The 19,018-nt window shown below is 45.4% G+C and overlaps 1 protein-coding gene across 5 annotated transcripts in view; it reads left to right on the top strand.

The window, feature by feature from the left end:
* Nucleotides 1–19,018, top strand: part of LOC104369584 — a 60,741-nt gene that overhangs the window by 25,764 nt on the left and 15,959 nt on the right. The window contains exon 4 of one of the 5 annotated variants that reach the window (XM_032985302.2): nt 6,310–6,384. The exons of the other annotated variants lie outside the window; for them this stretch is intronic. Coding sequence (XP_032841193.1) covers nt 6,310–6,369 — 60 coding nt within the window. The 3' untranslated portion in view covers nt 6,370–6,384. Of the gene's footprint in view, nt 1–6,309; nt 6,385–19,018 lie in introns of those variants that run through there. 5 annotated transcript variants of the gene reach the window in all.

Raw genomic sequence — 19,018 nt, forward strand, 5'->3', positions numbered from 1 at the left:
TCCTGAAAATTGTTATCATCTGTTTGCCTGTCTGGCTTGCCTCTGTGCCGAGGGGGTGCCGGAAAACCCACTGCTGGTGCTGGTGGTAGTTTCATCACTCTCTGCCCTAGGCCTTGCTCCCCAGAGTGACTGAGTGGAGTTCAGGGGCCTGTGCTGAACATAATGGCTTACACCATTTCCTAAGGGGCCCAATGCCAGAATTTGTCTCTTCCAGGTGTGAAAAGTTGGGCCATAGCAGTTCTTTGTCCCTGGGCGCAATAGAGTACTTGTTGAAGCAATATAATAAGGAAACGGTTGCAGAAACCGATTGCGCCATTACAGAATGAGAAATCCTGCTTCTGAGAAGCTCCTGCAATTTTTCTTTTATTTTTCAGTCTCAGAAATATTCTACAGCAGCTGTTCCTCCAGCACAGAAGCCCCTGTCTATCTCACCCCTGCCAGCGTTTGGCACTGAAGTAGCCAGCAAAACAAATGCTATGCCTGGCTGCTGCAAGGCAATCCTAGCATGAGAGAGTTTGGGGCTGAACATGATTGATTAGATTGTCCAGTCTAGTTGCCTGCAAGGATATAGTTCTGTGACTCTAGACGTGTACCACATGAGTGAGCGATGAGGCATGGTAGAGGTGTCTTATTTGTGCCTTTGGAGGAGCTGAGGAGATGTTCTCTTCTGGTTTGATGTTTGTTATAAAGACTCTGGCTCTACCACCCAGCTGATGTCTGGTTTGCTGATTAAGGCATTTGTATTCTGACAGTGGTGGATAGGGAGGGAGGGAAGGCAGGGTGCCTCTGGGAGGTAGAGAGAGAGTCAGGAGTGAGGGAAGGCATGAGGAACCCCACCCTGCCTGAAGGAGGCAATTATGATTCTGCCAGGCAGCAGATATCTCTGTCTCTTTCTCTGTGTCCTCTAAGTGTTCCCTGGATGGTTAATCTAATCCATGCAAAAACATGCTGTAATGAAAGTGCCTGTGTGCTGCTGGGGCTGGATGAATCACAGCATAAGAGAACAGTAACCCATGTAGAAGTTGGCCTAGCTGCTTCCTAGAAAGGGTAATGATTTCCTTTCCTAAAACAGGCAAGTGACTTGACTATGTCTTCACCGACAGTAAGGCTCACCTGCTGCCATGGTGCCAGCATGTAAATGCCAAGGGCAAGGGAGGTAGGATAATCATAGAATGGCTTGGGTTGGAAGGGATGTTAAAGATCATCTAGTTCCAACCCCCCTGCCATGGACAGGGACACTTTCCACTAGACCAAGTTGCTCAAAGCCCAGTCCAACCTGGCCTTGAACACTGACAGGAGGCTTTCAGCATCAATCAGCATGACAGAAGTTAAATCATTCTCACAAAATGGTTGAGGTTGGAAGGGTCCTCTGGAGGTCATTTTGTCTGATCTCTCTGCTGAAGTAGGGTCACCTGGAGCTGGTTGCATAGGACTGTGTCCAGGCAGCTTTTGAATATCTCCAAGGATGGAAACTCTGCAACCTCCCTGGAAAACTTGTACCAGTACTCAGTCACGCTTACAGTAAAAGTGTTTCCTAATGCTCAGCGGGAACATCTTCCTGTGTTTCAGCCTGTGCCCATTGCCCCTGGTTCTGACACGGGGCATCACTGAAAAGCACCAGGCTCCGTCCTCCCTTCAGATATTTGTACGTAAGATCCTGCCCTGAGCCTTCTCTTCTCCAGGCTGAGCAGTCCTGGTTCTCTCAGTCTCTCTCAGTTCATCTCACTGTCTGTTCTTCCAGTCTGTACATCAAAAGCTTCTCTATGAGGATCTGTGTTCTCTGTACCTTGTTGAAATACAGAATTAATTTATGTGCAAGTCTGCTCCAATTCTGTACTGTCTCATGACATCTGTTGCTATGATGTTCACATTTCAGGTGTGCTGCTAGCAGACTTTTATTCTGATCATGAATCTCTCTTTGGGCCTCTTCCACCATCCTATCAGCCCTAGCACAGTGTGTTGGCTTGTCCATTCATAGGGCCAAACACTTCTCCCTTAATCCTTCTTTCCTTGTTTTGCTTGAGGTGCATTTTTTATCTAGCTTCGTAACACATGCAAAGAGGAAACAGTTGGAGGGGGAGATGGACAAGTGAGCCACTATGAGTGCTTCTGGAAATATTTACATATCTTTTTCCCCAATTATCTGGCCATGTAACTTTACCTTATTTTCCTGGGAGCTTTAATGTTGGTGAATAGCTATTTGGACTATCATGGGACCTAAGTATCATCTGGGCTGTCTCTGAGTGTGAGCTAGTAGTTAGAACACGTCCTGAAACATCTGAAACCTGGTTTCTTGAGGTGCTGCTTAGAATCATGAAAGACTGGGGATTAGGTTGGTCAGGGTGATTTAGAGTGCACTAGAGAGTTTGGTTGAGGAAAAGGAAGATGAGGGAAGGAAATTAGATGTGGCTGAATTTTGAGAGGGTATGTGGTGAAGGTGAGAGATCTGTGGAATAGGAAGGGTAAGAGAAGGGTAAGAACGGGTGAAGATAGAGCTAGAGAGAGTAATTTTGTTGTATTAAGATTCCCAAAGGGACAATAATAGCACCTGGCATCAGTGGCAGTAAATTATGAGCCTCAGGTTAAAGCCAATGGCTTATCATTTAGATTGGCAGGCTTGCTGGCTACTTTCCCAACCCTGCTGTCTTTCTTTTTTCTCTAAGCTCTAAAGCCTAGTAAGAAGGTATTAGACTAAAGCTGATTCTTTGGCTGCAGACCAGAGCGAGGAGATCAAATGGGCATATGGGCACCACTGGCATGTGTCCCTGGGATGTGACTTAAGGAGAAGTCCTGAGTGATGCTGGTGATACTGCGTGAGGCTTGAACTTTTGGTGTGACTCTGAGGGGTAGGTAGGCCTGGAGGGAGAAAACTGGATGGGGAGGAAGTGTCTCCACCTGAAAGTGGCTGCCAGAATCTTTGCATGTGAATGGACAAGGTTGGGGTCTTGACCTCTATCATTTTTCTCTGAAAGCACCACAGAAAATAATTCCTACTGAACTAGTAGAGGGAAAAGCCTAGTCTCCCATCTACTGGCAGTGGTTTATGGTGGGCTGCCAGCAAGCCGCAAAAAACATTACTCGGCAAAATCCAGAGATCCTAACTGCAGCAACAACACAACTGGTTAAAATGTGATTTGAGGTGGGGTAAATGGCAGTCACAGAGTGGGTGCTGTGTTGGATAGCTGAGGGTGGTCATCATGCAGGATATCGCTGTACTGTCTCCTGTGTGTTGGCTGTTGCAGGTCCTTTTTGAAGAAGGTTTTCCAAAGGATGTTTTGTTTCTTGTTTTGACACAGTACAGTGCAGAAGGATAATGCTGGCACGTTCTCTCTCCCACTCTCTGAATTCAGCCCAAGTAGCCTCGAGGGCCTGGCAGATTAAGAAGTTTGCTGCAACCTGTTTATACTTTCTAGCAAGACAGTTAGTAGATGTTGCTTGGAAGTGAAGGTCAGGACCTTCTCTACAGTCCCTACTCAGAAATAGGGCTGAGTTGTCCTCGCCTCCCCCAGCCTTGGTGTGTCTGGACTAAAAGGACTGCCAGGGTTGGGTCCCAATGTGGCTGTTGAGTTGGCAGATACCTCTCCCCACTTCTCCCTCAGCATGTGGCTCATTGTGATACAAATATCTCATCGTTGCCTGGGGAGAAAAGGAGTTTGCAGGCGGCTTCACCATATGCTGTCACTGCCCATGTTGTATTTGGTCTACGGATGAATGGATGTCTCTTCAGGCGTGATAAGTTACATCTTTTGCTTATGGTAGTGACCTCTGAAAAGGAGAAAGGCTTACAGTTTACTACTTCAGAGGAAAAGTGAGGTGAGCTTGAGGAGACTGGAAAGAGTAAATGGCTATTTAGAACCAAGCTGGTTATTCTTCATGTAGTCCAGGGAGCATTTGATGGTGGTGGAAGTTTTCTGCTTGCTCTTCTGACTTTACTATATAAATAAAGAAATTTAAATGAGCAGAAGAGATCAGTTAGGCTTTTTTCTTTTGTTCCTACCCTACCACCACAACCAAGTGTTGAATTTCCAGCTTAAGCACTTACACAAGTGACAAGTCAGTACCCACAAAATACCAGGAGCTGCTTAAAAATCAGATGGTAAGAGATTTGTTTAAAGCACTACATAGATGTGATGGTAGTAAGGAATGGAAAGCAAGATTTTGTTTTTCCCCTTCACTTTCCACTGGCACTGCTCAGCCCCTTATCTGTGAAGTAGGACGCCTTCCTTGTCCAGCATGGCTTGGCAGTGGTGTTTGAGAGGTGACACAGGTGTGCTTCGTACCCTGCAGTCTCCCCATGGGGCAGTGCCTGTGAGTGAGAAGGAAGTAGGGAGGTGGTAGTACAGGTTTGGAAACAGCAGAAACAGGGTGGTCATGTGATGGTGCAGATTAACTATTAATGCTGGGCATTTGTGCTCCAGTTTTGCCACCACAGACTGAAAGCAAGCAGCTTGTCCTGGAGCATGTCTGAGGCTTGAAAATACAGCAGCCGTTACTGTTCAATAGTCAGAAGCTGGCTGAGTTTTTAAGGCCAAGCCCATGACTAGAGTATAAACGCTCTAGGAAATACTGTTTTTGAGACAAGCTTTGGCATGGTAGAATAGCCAGCTTGGCTGTCAACAACACAGCTGTCCTTGGCGTGGGCTGGGGTTTAGCTCTGATTTTCTGCCTTAGCTCTGAATAGCCACTCCATTGTTGGCTCACATGAGAACTGCACTGCTGGGCTCTGCTCGTGCTTTCTTTCAGCTTGTTGATGTCAATGGGAGTTTTGGGCATTGGTCCACAGCTCATCTCACAGGAGGAGGCACTCAATAGAGGCATCTACTTCTCATGTAGATGGAGACTGAGTTAAACCAGAGCAGACTCACTTCTAAAACTCTCTGCCCTTCTCCAGAACTGTGTTCCCAGATGCACATGTCTTGGTGAGTTGCAGTTGGTTTTGAGGACATCGTGATCAGTAAGTCAGAGATGAACCCTCCTTCTCGAAGGCAAAAAATGTAATTACATTTTTTTTCCCTAAATTCAAGGTTTCAAAAGTGTAGGTGTCCTGAGGACCACAGGTAAATTAAAAAAAAGCACAAATGAAGATACTTAAGAGAAATCCGATTAAGTTTGCTGGTTTTCCTCATTGAAAATAATCTCTGCAATCTCCTGCTGGACTTTGTTTGCTCATGCAAAGCAATTTCCATAGGAATGAGCTTGCAAAACTGAGGATCCTATAAAGTGTTAGGAACTTAATGTAAATGAGAAGTCTCTGGTCATGTCTATGCAAGGGAAAACTGTATTTTAGAATCAAAAATGTGCTCGTGTTTTAAAATCCTGGCATATCCTTGCAAACTATAATTTCACCTTCTTGTGTTTGATTATGGAAAAAATAGGTTGAGCAGTTATACAAAGGATGAAACCCTGAATTGCTTTGCAAGTTGCTTTGCAATCTTATTGTAAACATGCTCAATTTTGACAGCATAGATAAGTCTTTTCTCTACCTGTGGAGACTTTAGGAACTCCCGATCTTGCATATTGCTTCAGAGGCTCATTCAGAGGCTCCTGGCGGTTCTGATATGGCAATATGTAGGCATAATACGATTAAAAAACAAGCAACAGTTTAACAAATAATTTTCCAAATTGCAGAGTTAGTGGGTTCTGTGCAGTGCCTAGTGTAAGTAGAAATATCCTTAAAATGTAGCCAGTCATATGTCTGTTTTTCTCACTGCTGTAAACCTGTTACTTGTTACATTACAGGCGATGTGGTTTGCAGCTGGGGAAACCACCATAGGTCAGGGAATGCCCTGGGTTTGTTCAGGAAAGTCTGTTACTGCTGTTTGCTGTGTGTGCTAGACAGACAGACAAACCTCACACAAGAACATGGTGTACCTGGCTAGATAAGACTGTATATTGAGCATACTTTAGTGTAAGTCTTGAAACGTAAACTCTGGTGCTTTGTACAGAATTCTGATTGAAATAGCACAGTGACTTCATGATATGGGTATTTTCATTGTAGTTTTGAATTTGGTGTGCTATCAAATAAAACTCTTAGTTTGTTTTCAACTTAATATAATTTCCTGTCATCCTCTGGATAACATGGCCAACTCTGTTAGTTTCTATGTGCTGTTAGAGGAATGAGTGTAATTGTGAGCAGGGTAAGTGGTGCTCTTGGAAAATGTTTTTTGAGCAGAGACTTCCTAGTACCACATCTCTTTAGTATTCTTGTGTCTTTTCATTGTACACCTAACATTCTTTTCAAGTCTGACTGCTACAAGAAGTGTGAGAGGCATTTTTGATGTGCTAATTCTTCCCCTCTGCATTTTGCAGACTCTTTTACTATGGGCAGTTATGCTAACCAGCCTATGGAAAGACCCTAGAGAGGAGTGAAACCGTAAACCACAAGAAGCTGAAAAAAATCAGATTGCTATCTCCTGATGTGGCTGCTGGTAGGTTTAGAAGTAGAAAAGCAGCAGTAACTACTGCTGCAACTGTGAGACTTGTCTGTGTTCCTTGGTCTACTGTATAAAACACTGTACTGAGCTGAGACACTGGTTCATTTGCTTTCCAGATGCAACCATCCAAATCACTCACCCTCAAAACTATTCATATAAATGTGGTATAAATTTTTTCTTTTATTATCAACTGTTCTCTGCACAGAGGAACTTAATGAACTTGGCCTTGAGACATTCAGGCCTGCCTTTGTACTCTGCTCTTTCTTCTTTTAATGAGATGATCTGAACTTTTTCCATTCTCCAATGTGGTGGGTGAATGAGCCCTCTTGGTCCTAGGACATGACCGTTTTATGCATGAGATGGGCCAAAATCCTGAACTGAGAAAAGGAAATGCTGAAATTATTTTTGGGTTTAAATCGATGCATGTGTTATGAGCACTGGCATGTGTTATACAGGCTCTTATATGAATCTTACAGGCTACTGAGTTTAAGGTTTATTTCCAGCTATTTGGAAAGTAGATCTTGATGCAGACAATGAAGTGGCATACATGAGGTCAGCATTTCTCCAGCTAGTTCCTCCTGCACAGATTGAGGCACAGCTCTGAGGGTTGCTGTGCTCTGCTAACACCTGCTTAAAAGGGTAGTGGCCTGATTCTGTCTCTGAGCTGGCACATCACTGCTCTCGTACAGGGGAGGTTCAAAAGGTTGGCAGGAGTAATGTGTATCCTGTGCTGGCACCCATGGACAAGTGGAGATGCTGAAGCTCAGCGCATTGGCATGTGCAGGGAAGAGCACCATTTCCCAAACTGGTTGCGTTGCCTCTTACATTGGAGAGGCTTCTCTGGACCAGCTCCTGTGCCTCCTTGAGCCATGTGCAGCCATGAGGATGTAAACAAAGAGAATATGCAACAGGGTATCGGAATCCACGAGTGCTGATCACCAGTGCTGAAGGGAACCACGTACCTACTTAAGAGTAAGGACAAAGCACCAGGCGAGGGATACTGGCTCCTCTGAAATCCTTGCAAGCTGCTCACATGGGTACAGGCCTAGGCCAGTCCTTGCAAAGTTGGTAGGTCTGCCTTCACAAGCTCTGAGCTGCAACCCGCAAACACCATCCCAGGCCCCGTGTGCTGTGTAGTGTTGTGCCGCAAGGCAGGTGTGGACAGGCACTGCTGCATGCGGGCATGGGAGAATGTTCTCCAAGTGCAGTGGTTAGCTATGTGCTGCATAAATGGATTAGCTCCCTGGAGTTAGTTAGCTAATAGGCCTTTAACCTATTAGCTAACTAGCCACTTCAGCGTGTTCCCTTGTCACTAAGGTGTATGTGAGGTTCAGTGGGGTGGGGGCGTAGGGTGACAAGTAGATAGTAGGGTGGGGAATGTGAGAACAGTTGGGTTACATCATCATTTCTTTCTGTGGTTATTAATGTTCTACTATTCCCATTTCATGAATGTCTATTTGAAGACAAAAAATGGTCTCTCTGGTTTGTTAATCATCTTCTGGCCTGTAATTTCTAATATAGTACTTATGTCGAATTATTTTCATGTGCTCATGCAAACAAATGGGATCTCACAAATCGGCATGGTCATGTGAAAGGAGATGATGCTGAAATACACTGTGGGGCCATGCAGACATGACATGTACACACGTGTGTGTGTGTGTCTTGGGAGGAGAAGGAGCAGGACTCTTGTGCCCTGCATTCAGACTCCGTGCAGCCCAAGCAAGCCCCATGGCTTGGAATGTTTACTTGTTTGTTTGTTTGAGACAGGCTTGTTTTGGCTTCCTAGAGCTGTTTATGCAGTCAGTTTGCATTTGGCTTTTTCAAAGATTCTTCACTGTCCACAAATCCAAGTTCTTATCTGAAGATGTGACCTTTCTGCTTAAAGTTGCCTCTTTGAGTGCTCCCAGCAGCATCAGCTGAACCCAAATAAGGGGTTCCCCTGTTGTAATGTCCTTTGCACTCAGCTAGAGTGAGGGTGGGAGGTGATTCAGAGTCACCTTTCGAGGTTTCTATTGTGAAGAATAATCCATGCCCTGTCTTCCATGACACTGAGAATCCTTTTCTCATTTAGTGCAATGAGTATACCCCATGCTGCCCTATTTTTGAGAAACTCCACTAAGACTAAGTCTATGGCTAAGATCTGCTGAAAAGGTGCACATTCCAGGTTCTCCTGAGACAAACCCATTGATCTCCACTGGATGCTTTCTGTGATGGATTAGATACAGCATGGGTTTTATATGTCTTGAAAAGTCCCTTGTGCTAACTATACCCTTTAAGGTAGGTTTTGGGGCTGATAAACAGGCATTCAGGGCCAAGAATTTATACTTTTAAACAGAAATACTCAGTATCAACATCTAAAACATTCAGGTTGGCTCAAAACCATGAAGAAATTGGCTTAAAAATCTAGACTTGAAACAATTTTGAGCTGTTTTGTTTGCTTTTTTCTTTTGCCTTCCATGTATACATCTATCCTTTCCTGAGTCGGGGTGAACCTGTACAAGCATGCAGTCTCTTCTGGAAATCTGGTGCCCTGGATGCCTAGGCTGTTCACTTTGTGTCTGGTATGCAAGAGGCCCTGTGACTTGCACAGAGCCTTTGGTGTGTCTTGTATTTTTTTCAGTTTCAGCTTAGAGTTAGCTGAAGATGGTGTAAAAGTAATCTGGCACATACTCTGGTAGTGCCTGTGTCCTTTGGGTTTGGAGCAGCCATCTGTGGATTTTCTTCCTCTTCGTGTCCCTGTAATGTCACAGCTGACGAGAGTGTACCTTTCACTGATTTTATTTTATTTTTTCTTGTTTCCCAGAGTATACAGCTGTGTGACTTTCAGAGCCCTCTCTGTCTCCCTGCTTAGAGGAAACTGTGTTTACTCTATTGCCTGACTTGTGCTAATGTCTTAACCCCTTCTTGGCGTGCTCAGGGACAGCATTTAAACATCAAATGGTGTAAGCATCTGGGGCTGCTTGCTTCAAGCCCCCAGTGCTGCCATTGCGATGTGCTGCAGAAGCAGAGCTGAGGGCAACAGGATAAAGCTGCAGGAGACAGAGTGCCTTCTGCCCTAGCTCTGCCTGTGGCAAAAGTCCATGGGGAGGGAGGGCTTTGGAGTCACGTCTGAGCCAAAGCTTCACTTCATGGTCACAAGCTGGGACTGCAGAAGCGAGACAAACTATAGAGACATCAGATGATATGTTAGACTAGACTGGATGTTCCCTGCGGACAGCTTTGGAGCCAAGGCCAGGAATGAAGAGAGGAAACAGTCACGTTGGCAACCCTGAATTAAAAGCCTTGTAAGCTTTTTCTCAGGAGCTGCTGCCATGCCTGCCAGCTGTAAAACTATACTCCCCTGTCCCTTTGCAACCCCCCTTCCCTTCCCAGGCTCTAGTGAGCAGGAGAGGCAAGCCCAGCATTTGAACTTTGGGAACTTTGGCATGTGCGGATGAGTGATTTGGAATTAATGAATCCTGCCCCTTCTTTATATTTTTCTTACTCCGCAGGTGCTCGAGTTTTCAGTCAGGTCTGTTTCCTGCACAAATGGAGCTTTGCATTTTTTCCAGGCCTCAAAGAAAACTCAGTGAGGGATTTGGGATTGGCGAGGAGTGAATAGATAAACCATCTGATGTACCCTGCAGATTAGCAGACTCAGACTGCCAGACCAGCAGGGGAAGCAGCTGTTTGAGCCAGAGATGCTCCATACAGAGTGTTCATTTCCTCCATCGCCAAATTCAAATCAAAGGGCTAGTGGTAAAAGTGTCAGGACAAATCTGGCCTGTTTTATCTGTGCCTAGGGGACAGGGCTTCTGTACAGATCCAGAGCATATTTGGAGACAGTATGCCACAAAGGTGACAGAGGAGCAGTAGAAAACCAGTCACCTACAAACAGGCAGAGAATCTGTTTGCTTAGACCATAACTGTGTAAGTAGGTAGCTGTGTTTGCATTAGCTGTGGCTCTAATGTGATATTGAGGAAGAACTTAAAAAAGCAGCCTGTAATTTGAATAATTTTATCTGCTCTCTGGGCCTTGGGAGCAGTGGGAGTTTGGATGCTCTGCCAGGTGGCAGGCCTTGCTGGCCAAGCTTTGGCTCACACTCTTCTGTAGTGGGCATTGACTGGGTCCAGCTGCCTGGTGCCACTCGGTGGTGATCACCTGTTCATCTTTCTGGATTGAGATGCAACTGGCTTGTGCTTATTTAGAGAACAATCATTTGTGGGATCAACTTGCTGTTCTGCCAGTTGAGACTCACCTGTGGTTCAGGGCCATTTCGTAGTTGTTGTAGCCCCTCACCCATTTCCCTTCAGCAGTGACAGCTCAGCCCCTCCCAGTAGTGCACAATGAGTTGGCTAATGACACTGTGGTGGAGGGGATTTTGGTGACCACAGAAGTTATTTTGTTGTGACTTTCATGGTCCACCATTTGCTGAGTGTGTGATCCCAGACAAGTCCCTGCAGTATACTTTTTTGAAAAGCCTTGTCTGTTGTTTTTTTTTTTTTTTGTTTGTTTGTTTTTAATTTTGAATTTGTTTTCCATGATCACTTAGTAATCAGCATTTCCTCTGCTGCCCTGTCCAGGGTCGCTAAGTGGTTGGTGTTTGCGCTGTACAGAGGCCATGGATTCATGGCACTTGCTGCAGTGGTCCTACCTGGAAAACTGGGGCTCCCCTGTCTGATAGAGATGAGGGCCCTTAATGAGCGTGTTGGGAGACCAAATATCATAGAATCATAGAATGGCTTGGGTTGGAAGGGATCTTAAAGGTCATCTAGTCCTAATCCTCTGCCACGAGCAGGGACACCTTCCACTAGACCAGGTTGCTCAAATCCCTGTCCAACCTGGCCTTGAACCCTTCCAGGGAGGGGGCAGCCACAGCTGCTCTGGGCAACCTGTGCCAGTGTCTCACTGCCCTCATAGTAAAGAATTTCTTCCTTATAGCTAATCTAAAGCTACCGTCTTTCAGTTTAAAACTGTTACCCCTTGTTCTATCACTGCATTCCCTGATAGTGTCCCTCCCCATTTTTCCTGTAGCTCCCTTTAGGTACTAGAAGGACACATAAGGTCTCTTTCTGGAGCCTTCTCTTCTCCAGGCTGAGCAATCCCAACTCTCTCAGCCTGTCCTCATCAGGGAGGTGCTCCAGCCCCCCGATCACCTTTGTGGCCTCCTCTGGACCCACTTGAGCAGGTCCATGTCCTCCTTATGTTGGGGGCCCCAGAGCTGGACACAGCACTCCAGGTGGGGTCTCACAAGAGCAGAGTAGAGGGGGAGAATTCCCCCCCTCGACCTGCTGGCCACACTTCTCTTGATGTAGCTCAGGACATAGTTGGCTTTCTGGGCTGCAAGTGCACATTGCTGACTCATAGTCAGTTTTCCATCCACTAATACCCCCAAGTCCTTCTCCTCAGGGCTGTTTTCCACTCATTGCCCAGCCTGTATTTATGCTTGGGATTGCCCCACCCTTGTTGAACTTCATGAGGTTTGCATGGTCCCAGCTCTCAAGCCTGCCCGGGTCCCTCTGAATGGCATCCCTGCCCTCCAGCATGTCGACTGCACCACACAGCTTGGTGTCATTGGCAGACTTGGTGAGGGTACACTCAATCCCAGTGTCCGTGTCACCAACAAAGATGTTAAACAGCACCAGTCCCAATACTGACCCTGGAGGACTGCCACTTGTCACCGCTCTCTACTTGGACATTGAGTTGTTAAATATGTTGATGCTTTTGAAGGGGTTTCAGACAGATTGAGGATAAATGTAGCAAAAAAAAAAAAGCATTAATGACTAATTCAACTGAATATGGAATAGAAATAACTTTCTAAAGAGTTCAGAAGCTTTTCAGGATATTTCACAGTATCACCACAGCTTACAGTCTTGGGATGCTGGGGTTTGTTTTTGTAGGAGGGGACTGTTGGCCAAACCACTTGAATTAGCCTGTATTTTAAAGTGCTGTGAGACTGTTTAACTTCTGGTAGAGCAGTCGGTAGACTGTGACAGATGATAATCATTATTTAAGGCTGTGGCTGAAATACAGCCCTCCTGGTGCTGTGCTGCTGCAGGGGCTGGGCAGAGAGCTCATGTCACATCTGGCACATGGGTGTGCTGGGTAGTGGCCTTGCACCCCTGGGCCCAAACAGTGGGTGCTCCCCTGGCACGGGGTACCCCTGGTAATGCAAATGCAGAGTACCCTCAGGTAATGGCTAGGGAGGCCTGGCCCCTTTGTCTCTCTGCTGATTAAAGTCATGTGTCCCTGAGAGCCTGAACCTGGCTGGGGATAAGGTCAGCTGGAGTTGCTTCAGCTTTAGAGCAGTAAGGAGGAGACTGTGACCTACTCTTTTTCTTACAGTTTTTGTGCTGCAGAGCTAAGAGTGATGCCCATGCCCTAACAGCGATTGTCAATGCCAAGGAGTTTAAAAACCCAGTCCAAAATGAACGTACAAAATAGCTTTAAAAGTTGTTTGTTTGGGTTTTTTTTGTTGTTATCCTCCTAAATCCATTGGGAGGGCAGACCTGGTTTTGCCCCTTGCAGAGTTCCCATCACCATATTGGCAAAAGGACAGGAGCCACGGCCTGGCTCCCTCAGGCCCTACCCTGCGGGCATGGAGCACCACTCGCCTGGGCGGGAGAGGGCTGCAAAAGCAGAGGGCACTGGGTTGTGGCACTTTAGCCCTGAGGTGCCTGGAGCTGTCTGGTCAGGGACGCACTGAAAGCCTCAGCCTTGCAGTTGGGCTCTGGCTTGGGCCTTGCAGGTTTTCACCCCGGCTTGTGGGAGTGCTGCCTTCCGGACTAGCTGATCCCCTTCCTTTAATTCAGCCTGTGATGTAAAGAGGGTCCTGCTGAAATCCCCCGCTTTGTCTGTAGCGTGAAGCTGCTGCTGGTTCACCCGCATGCGTGTCTCCCCGCTCTGGTGGCTAGCAGCTGTGGGCCTCCTGCCCCCTGGGCCATCCGCCCTGTGCCACGCGGTGGGGACTTGGTCAAGCAGAAGGCTGCAGCCGCATCGTGCTGCACAATAGCCACATTGTGCAGCTCCCCGACCTCATCTGCCTGCTGTGCTGCAGCTGCACCCCTGCCCTGCGCCTTAACCCTCCACACGCTGTCCCTGCCTGAGCAGTGGTGGGACAGGGGACAGACTGTTCGGCAGCCGGCTGGTGAGGAAGGCTGCTGCTCCTGGCCCAAACCCAGCTCTCTCTGGGGTCTGGTAGGGAAGGAGGTCAGGCCGGTTCCTTGCTCTCAAACACCTTCCCAGGAGAGAAGGGCCATGGGGCCATACTCCCGGAGCCAGATCAGTGTGTGCACCGGGAGTGGTGTTGGGCTGGAGCTGACATGTTGGTTCTGCCTTTGCACCGGCATCCACTTCACCTGCTATCACAAGAAGCATCTTGTTGAGGCCCCTTTAGCCTTCTGCTTATCGGGCCATGGAGTTGCTTCACTGCCTTGCTGTCACATTTTCTCTTTAGGGACATCAGTCACTGGGCACGGTTTCTCCCTTCGCATCAGCCTTCTGCTATGACTTAGAGTGCAGTTCTTCCTCACATTGTAATAGTTCTTCTTTCAGTTGTTTTTCTGAGGAAAGCAAGCAACATCATCGGTCCGTTTCTGTATTTTTTGTGATGGATGTTCAAGCTTGGTTTGCCTTGTTGTTCCTAGAAGTCTCTGGACAACTGGGAAACTGCCTGATAGGGTTAACAGCATGGAAGTAAAACAGGAGTTATGGAGCTGAGGAGACTTTTTCTTAAAACTTGGTCTGCTTAAAACTTCATAACCTGTCAAGAACTTTAGGATGTCAACAAGTGACAGACATATCCATATCTTCAAAGTGCACCAGCCCTTCTGTTGAGGGTCCTCAGCAAAACCAAGGAAAGGCAGACTCCTGAACTGCTTGACATTATTCTAGAAGTCTGATCTTTGAGTCAAGTTACAGCACAGTTGCTGAATACAGACTTTTTAAAAATTTTTAAGTTTTTTTCATTAAAGAAGTTAATATCCCTCCAAAATTCTCAAGTTGTAACAAGCTGATTGTGTATCAGTATGTAGCATTTGATAAAGTGTGCTAATCTATTGCAAATTAAATGATGGGTTAAGTTGAAGTGAGAGTTCCTGTGTTCTCTTGCATGAAATAGACTAAACTGGTTTGAAAAAAATGGTAGTGGTTAAACTGCATCTAACTCCAGACAGGCTCTTAGGTTTAAAATTACAACCAGATAATAAAATTCAATAAATAATAATAGTTAAAACCCCACCACCACCAGTAGACAAAAGAGCGGATGCTTTGTCTTATGGAGGTAGTGAAAATGAAAACATTCTAAAAATAGAAATGTGCATATAAAAAGCAGATGTAAGATGAAAGGTGTTTACTAATACGCAAGCTGATATTTTGCATTGTACACTGTTTTAAGACATTGTTCAAACTCTTAAATATTTGAAAGTTGAGCTTTGATATCTGCCTTTAAACTTCTCTTTACCAAAGTTTTAAATATTTGTTTTTGAACTGCAGTACTGTGACAAATTCATCCTTCTTGTGGATTTCACTATTCCTAGAATGACCTTGCATGAAGAATTACCTATATTTTGTTTGTTAATATATATTACAATCATCTGGATGATGCAGTTTGTATACAATAGTTCTGGACACAATAGCTTGCATGAATAAGTGAATACATGCATGCACTGCTTACTGTCTAGGTTAGTTGAGAATGGCTCAAGTCAGTGTTAGAGGACTTGGAAAACTCTGCTTAGTTGAAGTCTCCTGAAGCAAGGCTGGACTAGAGAGCTGTGCTCCGAGAGAAGCCAGGGAGGTAGTTCATCTCTATTCCCGGTGTGGTATTTTGATGTGGCACTGATGTGCAGCAAAGCCACGTGTGCCAATTCAGGGGTTCATCACCACATGTCATTCAGTAAATAAATAACCTTGAAGTGATTGTTTCCAGTCCCTGCAACTTTCTTTTGAATCCAGGACAGAGTCACCTGGTTATAAGCAGAGAGTATTTGTATAACAGGAGGTGAAATTGGTGGGAGGGTTCTTAGACTGAAATTACTCTGCTGTTTTCTGGTAGTTTAACCCTAAAATGTTCCAATTCAGCCGTATTTTTGGAGTGGGTCATAATTTGTGCCCTCAAAAAGACTTTCCACATTTCTTTAGTCATGTAATTTCCTCCTTTTCAGTAGAAGCCACAGCAGAACGTAAAATAAACTTTCCTTTGTGCAAATAATAGTGCTTCTAAGCTGTAGGTTCCAGCTCTGCCAGCAGTTATGTTGGACACCAATAGGAGGGACTTTTTAATTTAAATAGGGAGGCTGAGCACAGACTCTGCCTCTCTTTCTTCCATTTCCTTTTCTGCAGGTGGAAGAAAGAGTCTCAGAAACCAAACCCTACAGTTTATTCTCAGCTCTGCTACTAACATTTTCCATGACCTTTTGGCAAATCTCTGCTCTTCTCCTTGTCGTAACTCCCCAAAATTTAACTCAGGGAAATAAAACTGCACTCTCAGATTGGCCTAATAGTTAGGAATAATCCTGGGGTTAGTAAACTGAACGTCACCTTTCTTGTAGGCAATTTCCCCTGGCTTTAGGCTACTGCAAGTCATGTAGCCAAACAAATGTTATATCAGCTCTGCCTTGTATCTATGTAAATAGGAGTTAATGAGTTCCTGCATCTCACGGCTGGCTTGTGACGTGGGGGTCTCCAGAGAGAGGATGAGGAGAGGCTGCCGTGGAAAGTCCTTGGCTGTTGCTAGGCAGCACTGCTTTTTAGTTTCCCTGTCTGAAAGTCTGCACTCAGGTTTGGCAAGGAAAGGGAGAAATGAGGGATGGAAAACCATATAAAGATGCTTGACTGACTTTTTGTAAAGCATGGCTTTACTGTTCTGGGTGCAGAGTGTGGCTTCAGGTGAGGTGGAAGCAATTTGATTAAATAGAATAACATTTGATAACCGGTCTTCTATTTATTCATTCTCAGCTGCAGGATCATGTGACTGGCTTGCACTCACCTTCTCCCTCCCTCTGTTTTGTCTCTTATGATCTTGGACCCCTTCAGTGAAGCTGGAAGAGTGCAGCACAGTCTTGCTCCACTTCCAGTCTAAATGAAAGTAGAAGAATCCAGCAGTTCCAAGGAGCTTCCTCTGCTGAGATTTATGCTCCAGTTTTACAGCCTGCGGATGAGGGGATGTCATGTTTTCATTGTACTACTAAGTCCATAAAGAAGCACACCAGAGATCACTATTAACTAACAAAAATTATGTAGGGCATCCTGCTCTTGTTGCACAATGCAACCTCTCATAGACGATAGTGCAAATAGTAGTAAGGTCCTCATGATAAAAGCTCCTCACAACAGTATTGCTTAAAAAGCACCTCTGTCTTCTGCCAGAAGCATAGGGCTTAGGATACAGCTGAGCACTTGAATTCCTCTTGGTAGATTCTGACTGGTTGTCCATCTACCCACAGGCTAGTTCTATGAATTTTAATAGAAGGCCAGGATGAGTAAATTTAAGGTCTTGCTGTCTCTACTAATTTGTAGTTGGGAAACAACGTCTTTTGTACCCATATGGAGTCATTGGGGGATCTGTGGGTGGGACCTTGCTAGGCACTGGACCCCACTGGACTGTACTGGAAGGTGTTGTATTTGTTCCCTGGGACAGAGTTGTGTTTGAAGATACTTTTCCCCTTCCAGCAGAGGATCCCATGGTGCTGCTGAGGCACTGTGGAATTTGGTGTCACAGCCTCCCTCCATCCTTGGGGGTTCAGTCAAGTACTCTCTCCCAGAGTCACGCAGCTTGTAGTCAAATCGGATGTGGCAGGGTATGTCCTCCTGTAACAGTGCTCTTCCCCTAAAGGATGGGGTTCGAAATCCAGAGGGCTGATTCTTACTTTCATTGCTTGACCCTACTTTGTCTCACACATTTTATCCCACCAGTGGGTTTGTGATTTGAGCTATCTAGTTTACCCTTCCTCATCTCTACCAGCCAACATTTTACAGCATTCTAGAAGAAAAGCTTATGGAGAGACCAAAACTTTTCAAGACCTCACAACTCCTCACTGCCTTTCCCTGCACCCATGGGGTTTGTCAGGCCCACCGAGTTCTCAGTTCTCTTGTCTTTTTCACTATATGGTTGCAGGGGGTCTTAACAAAGGCACTAACCTCACAGTAAATACCAGCCTTACAATAACTGTCTTGCAGCTTGGCTGGGAACAGAGCCCTGCAGTATTTTATAGGAATCCCTGAGAATTATTTGCTTAGTTGAACAGCACAGGCTCAAGTTAGTTCAGTTCAGCAGTTCCCTCTGTCTCCTTCTACCTGGTTTGTGTAAAGACCTGTTAAGCCCTTCTAGGTTAGAAACCCTGGTGGTATGGGCAGCCTGTGTTACCAGGTCAGACCTGGGGGCAGAGGCATCAGGCATGACTGCTGTTGAGCCCTTTGAATAACAGAGACAGCGTTAGGATTCACCTGCTAAAGGACTGATAAAAAGCCCAAAATCCTTGAAGCACTCCCTTCTCCCCATGCATGATGCTTGGACGGTGTAATGTACTTTTCTCAAACCCTGAACTATGCACGTACAAGTTTCAGGACTTGCTGCGGTGCCTGTCTCTTTTCCAGGCATGTAAGCGGGCTTTGAGTGTGCTGAGGGCTGGATTTTAGATCCAAGAGGCTGGTGTGTATAGAGATGGATGGGTCTCCAATTCCCTCTCCCAAGTTTTGGGCAGCTGTGTGGATTTGGACCACAAAGATGTGCTCATGGGGTGTAGAATGACAGAAGGTGGTGGAGGAATGGGACTTCTCTCCCCACCCCCCAGCAGTACTTTCTACTAGAAAAATAATATATGCTTTCATCTGGGAACTGTCTTTTGTTTTGTTTTTTGGGGGTTGTTTGTGGGTTTTTTGTGTGTTTTTGTTTGTTTGTTTGTTTGTTTGTTTGTTTTTTGAGTTTCCAAGGCTCTTTTTACTGTGTTGCTTTTATCTAGTCTTCTGGAAAAAGTAGGAAGACTACGAACAAAAGGAGAGAGGAAGTAGAAAGGTCTCACTATTTACCATTCACACTGATAAAATGGTAGGATGTTTTTCCACAGGTCTTCTGTGTTAAGAACTTAATCTGAAAAACACTTCAGTTGCTTTGTTAAAGTGGTGGTAGGGGGGTGTTTTCCCACACTTCACACAGCTTTCCAACTGGAAAAGGGTAGAAAACAGGAGCTAGGAAAAGTTACTATTTCTTTCAAAAGCTCATGGAGAAGTTTTTCTGACATGCCTCCATCACTAAGTTTTCCACTATGAAAAATGTAGTTGAAGTCTTTCTTACAGAAAAACCGTTCTCTCTTGAAGCCTTGTTTTTCCACTTCCAGTCATTTTTTGGAAATTTTTTGAGAGGATAGAATGATTTTGTTCACTTGCCAACTTTCAAAGCCCTGCCTCAGAACTGGGATTGAGCTGCAGCTCACCTGTTTATTTCTGTAGTTACAGAGAGTAATTGCTGTTTTGAGTATATCCTGTTTGCTAAGTTGTGTGGTTCATATGTTATGACAACTTTAATGGCTCTTAAGGACTGAGAGCAGGTGCTTTTTCCTTGTTTTTTAATTCTAAATAAATAAACATAATGAAAATAACTGTTAAATAATGG

The sequence above is a fragment of the Tyto alba genome, unplaced genomic scaffold, assembly GCF_018691265.1.
Source record: "Tyto alba isolate M040663 unplaced genomic scaffold, T.alba_DEE_v4.0 Super-Scaffold_16, whole genome shotgun sequence".
NCBI classification, from domain to species: domain Eukaryota; kingdom Metazoa; phylum Chordata; class Aves; order Strigiformes; family Tytonidae; genus Tyto; species Tyto alba.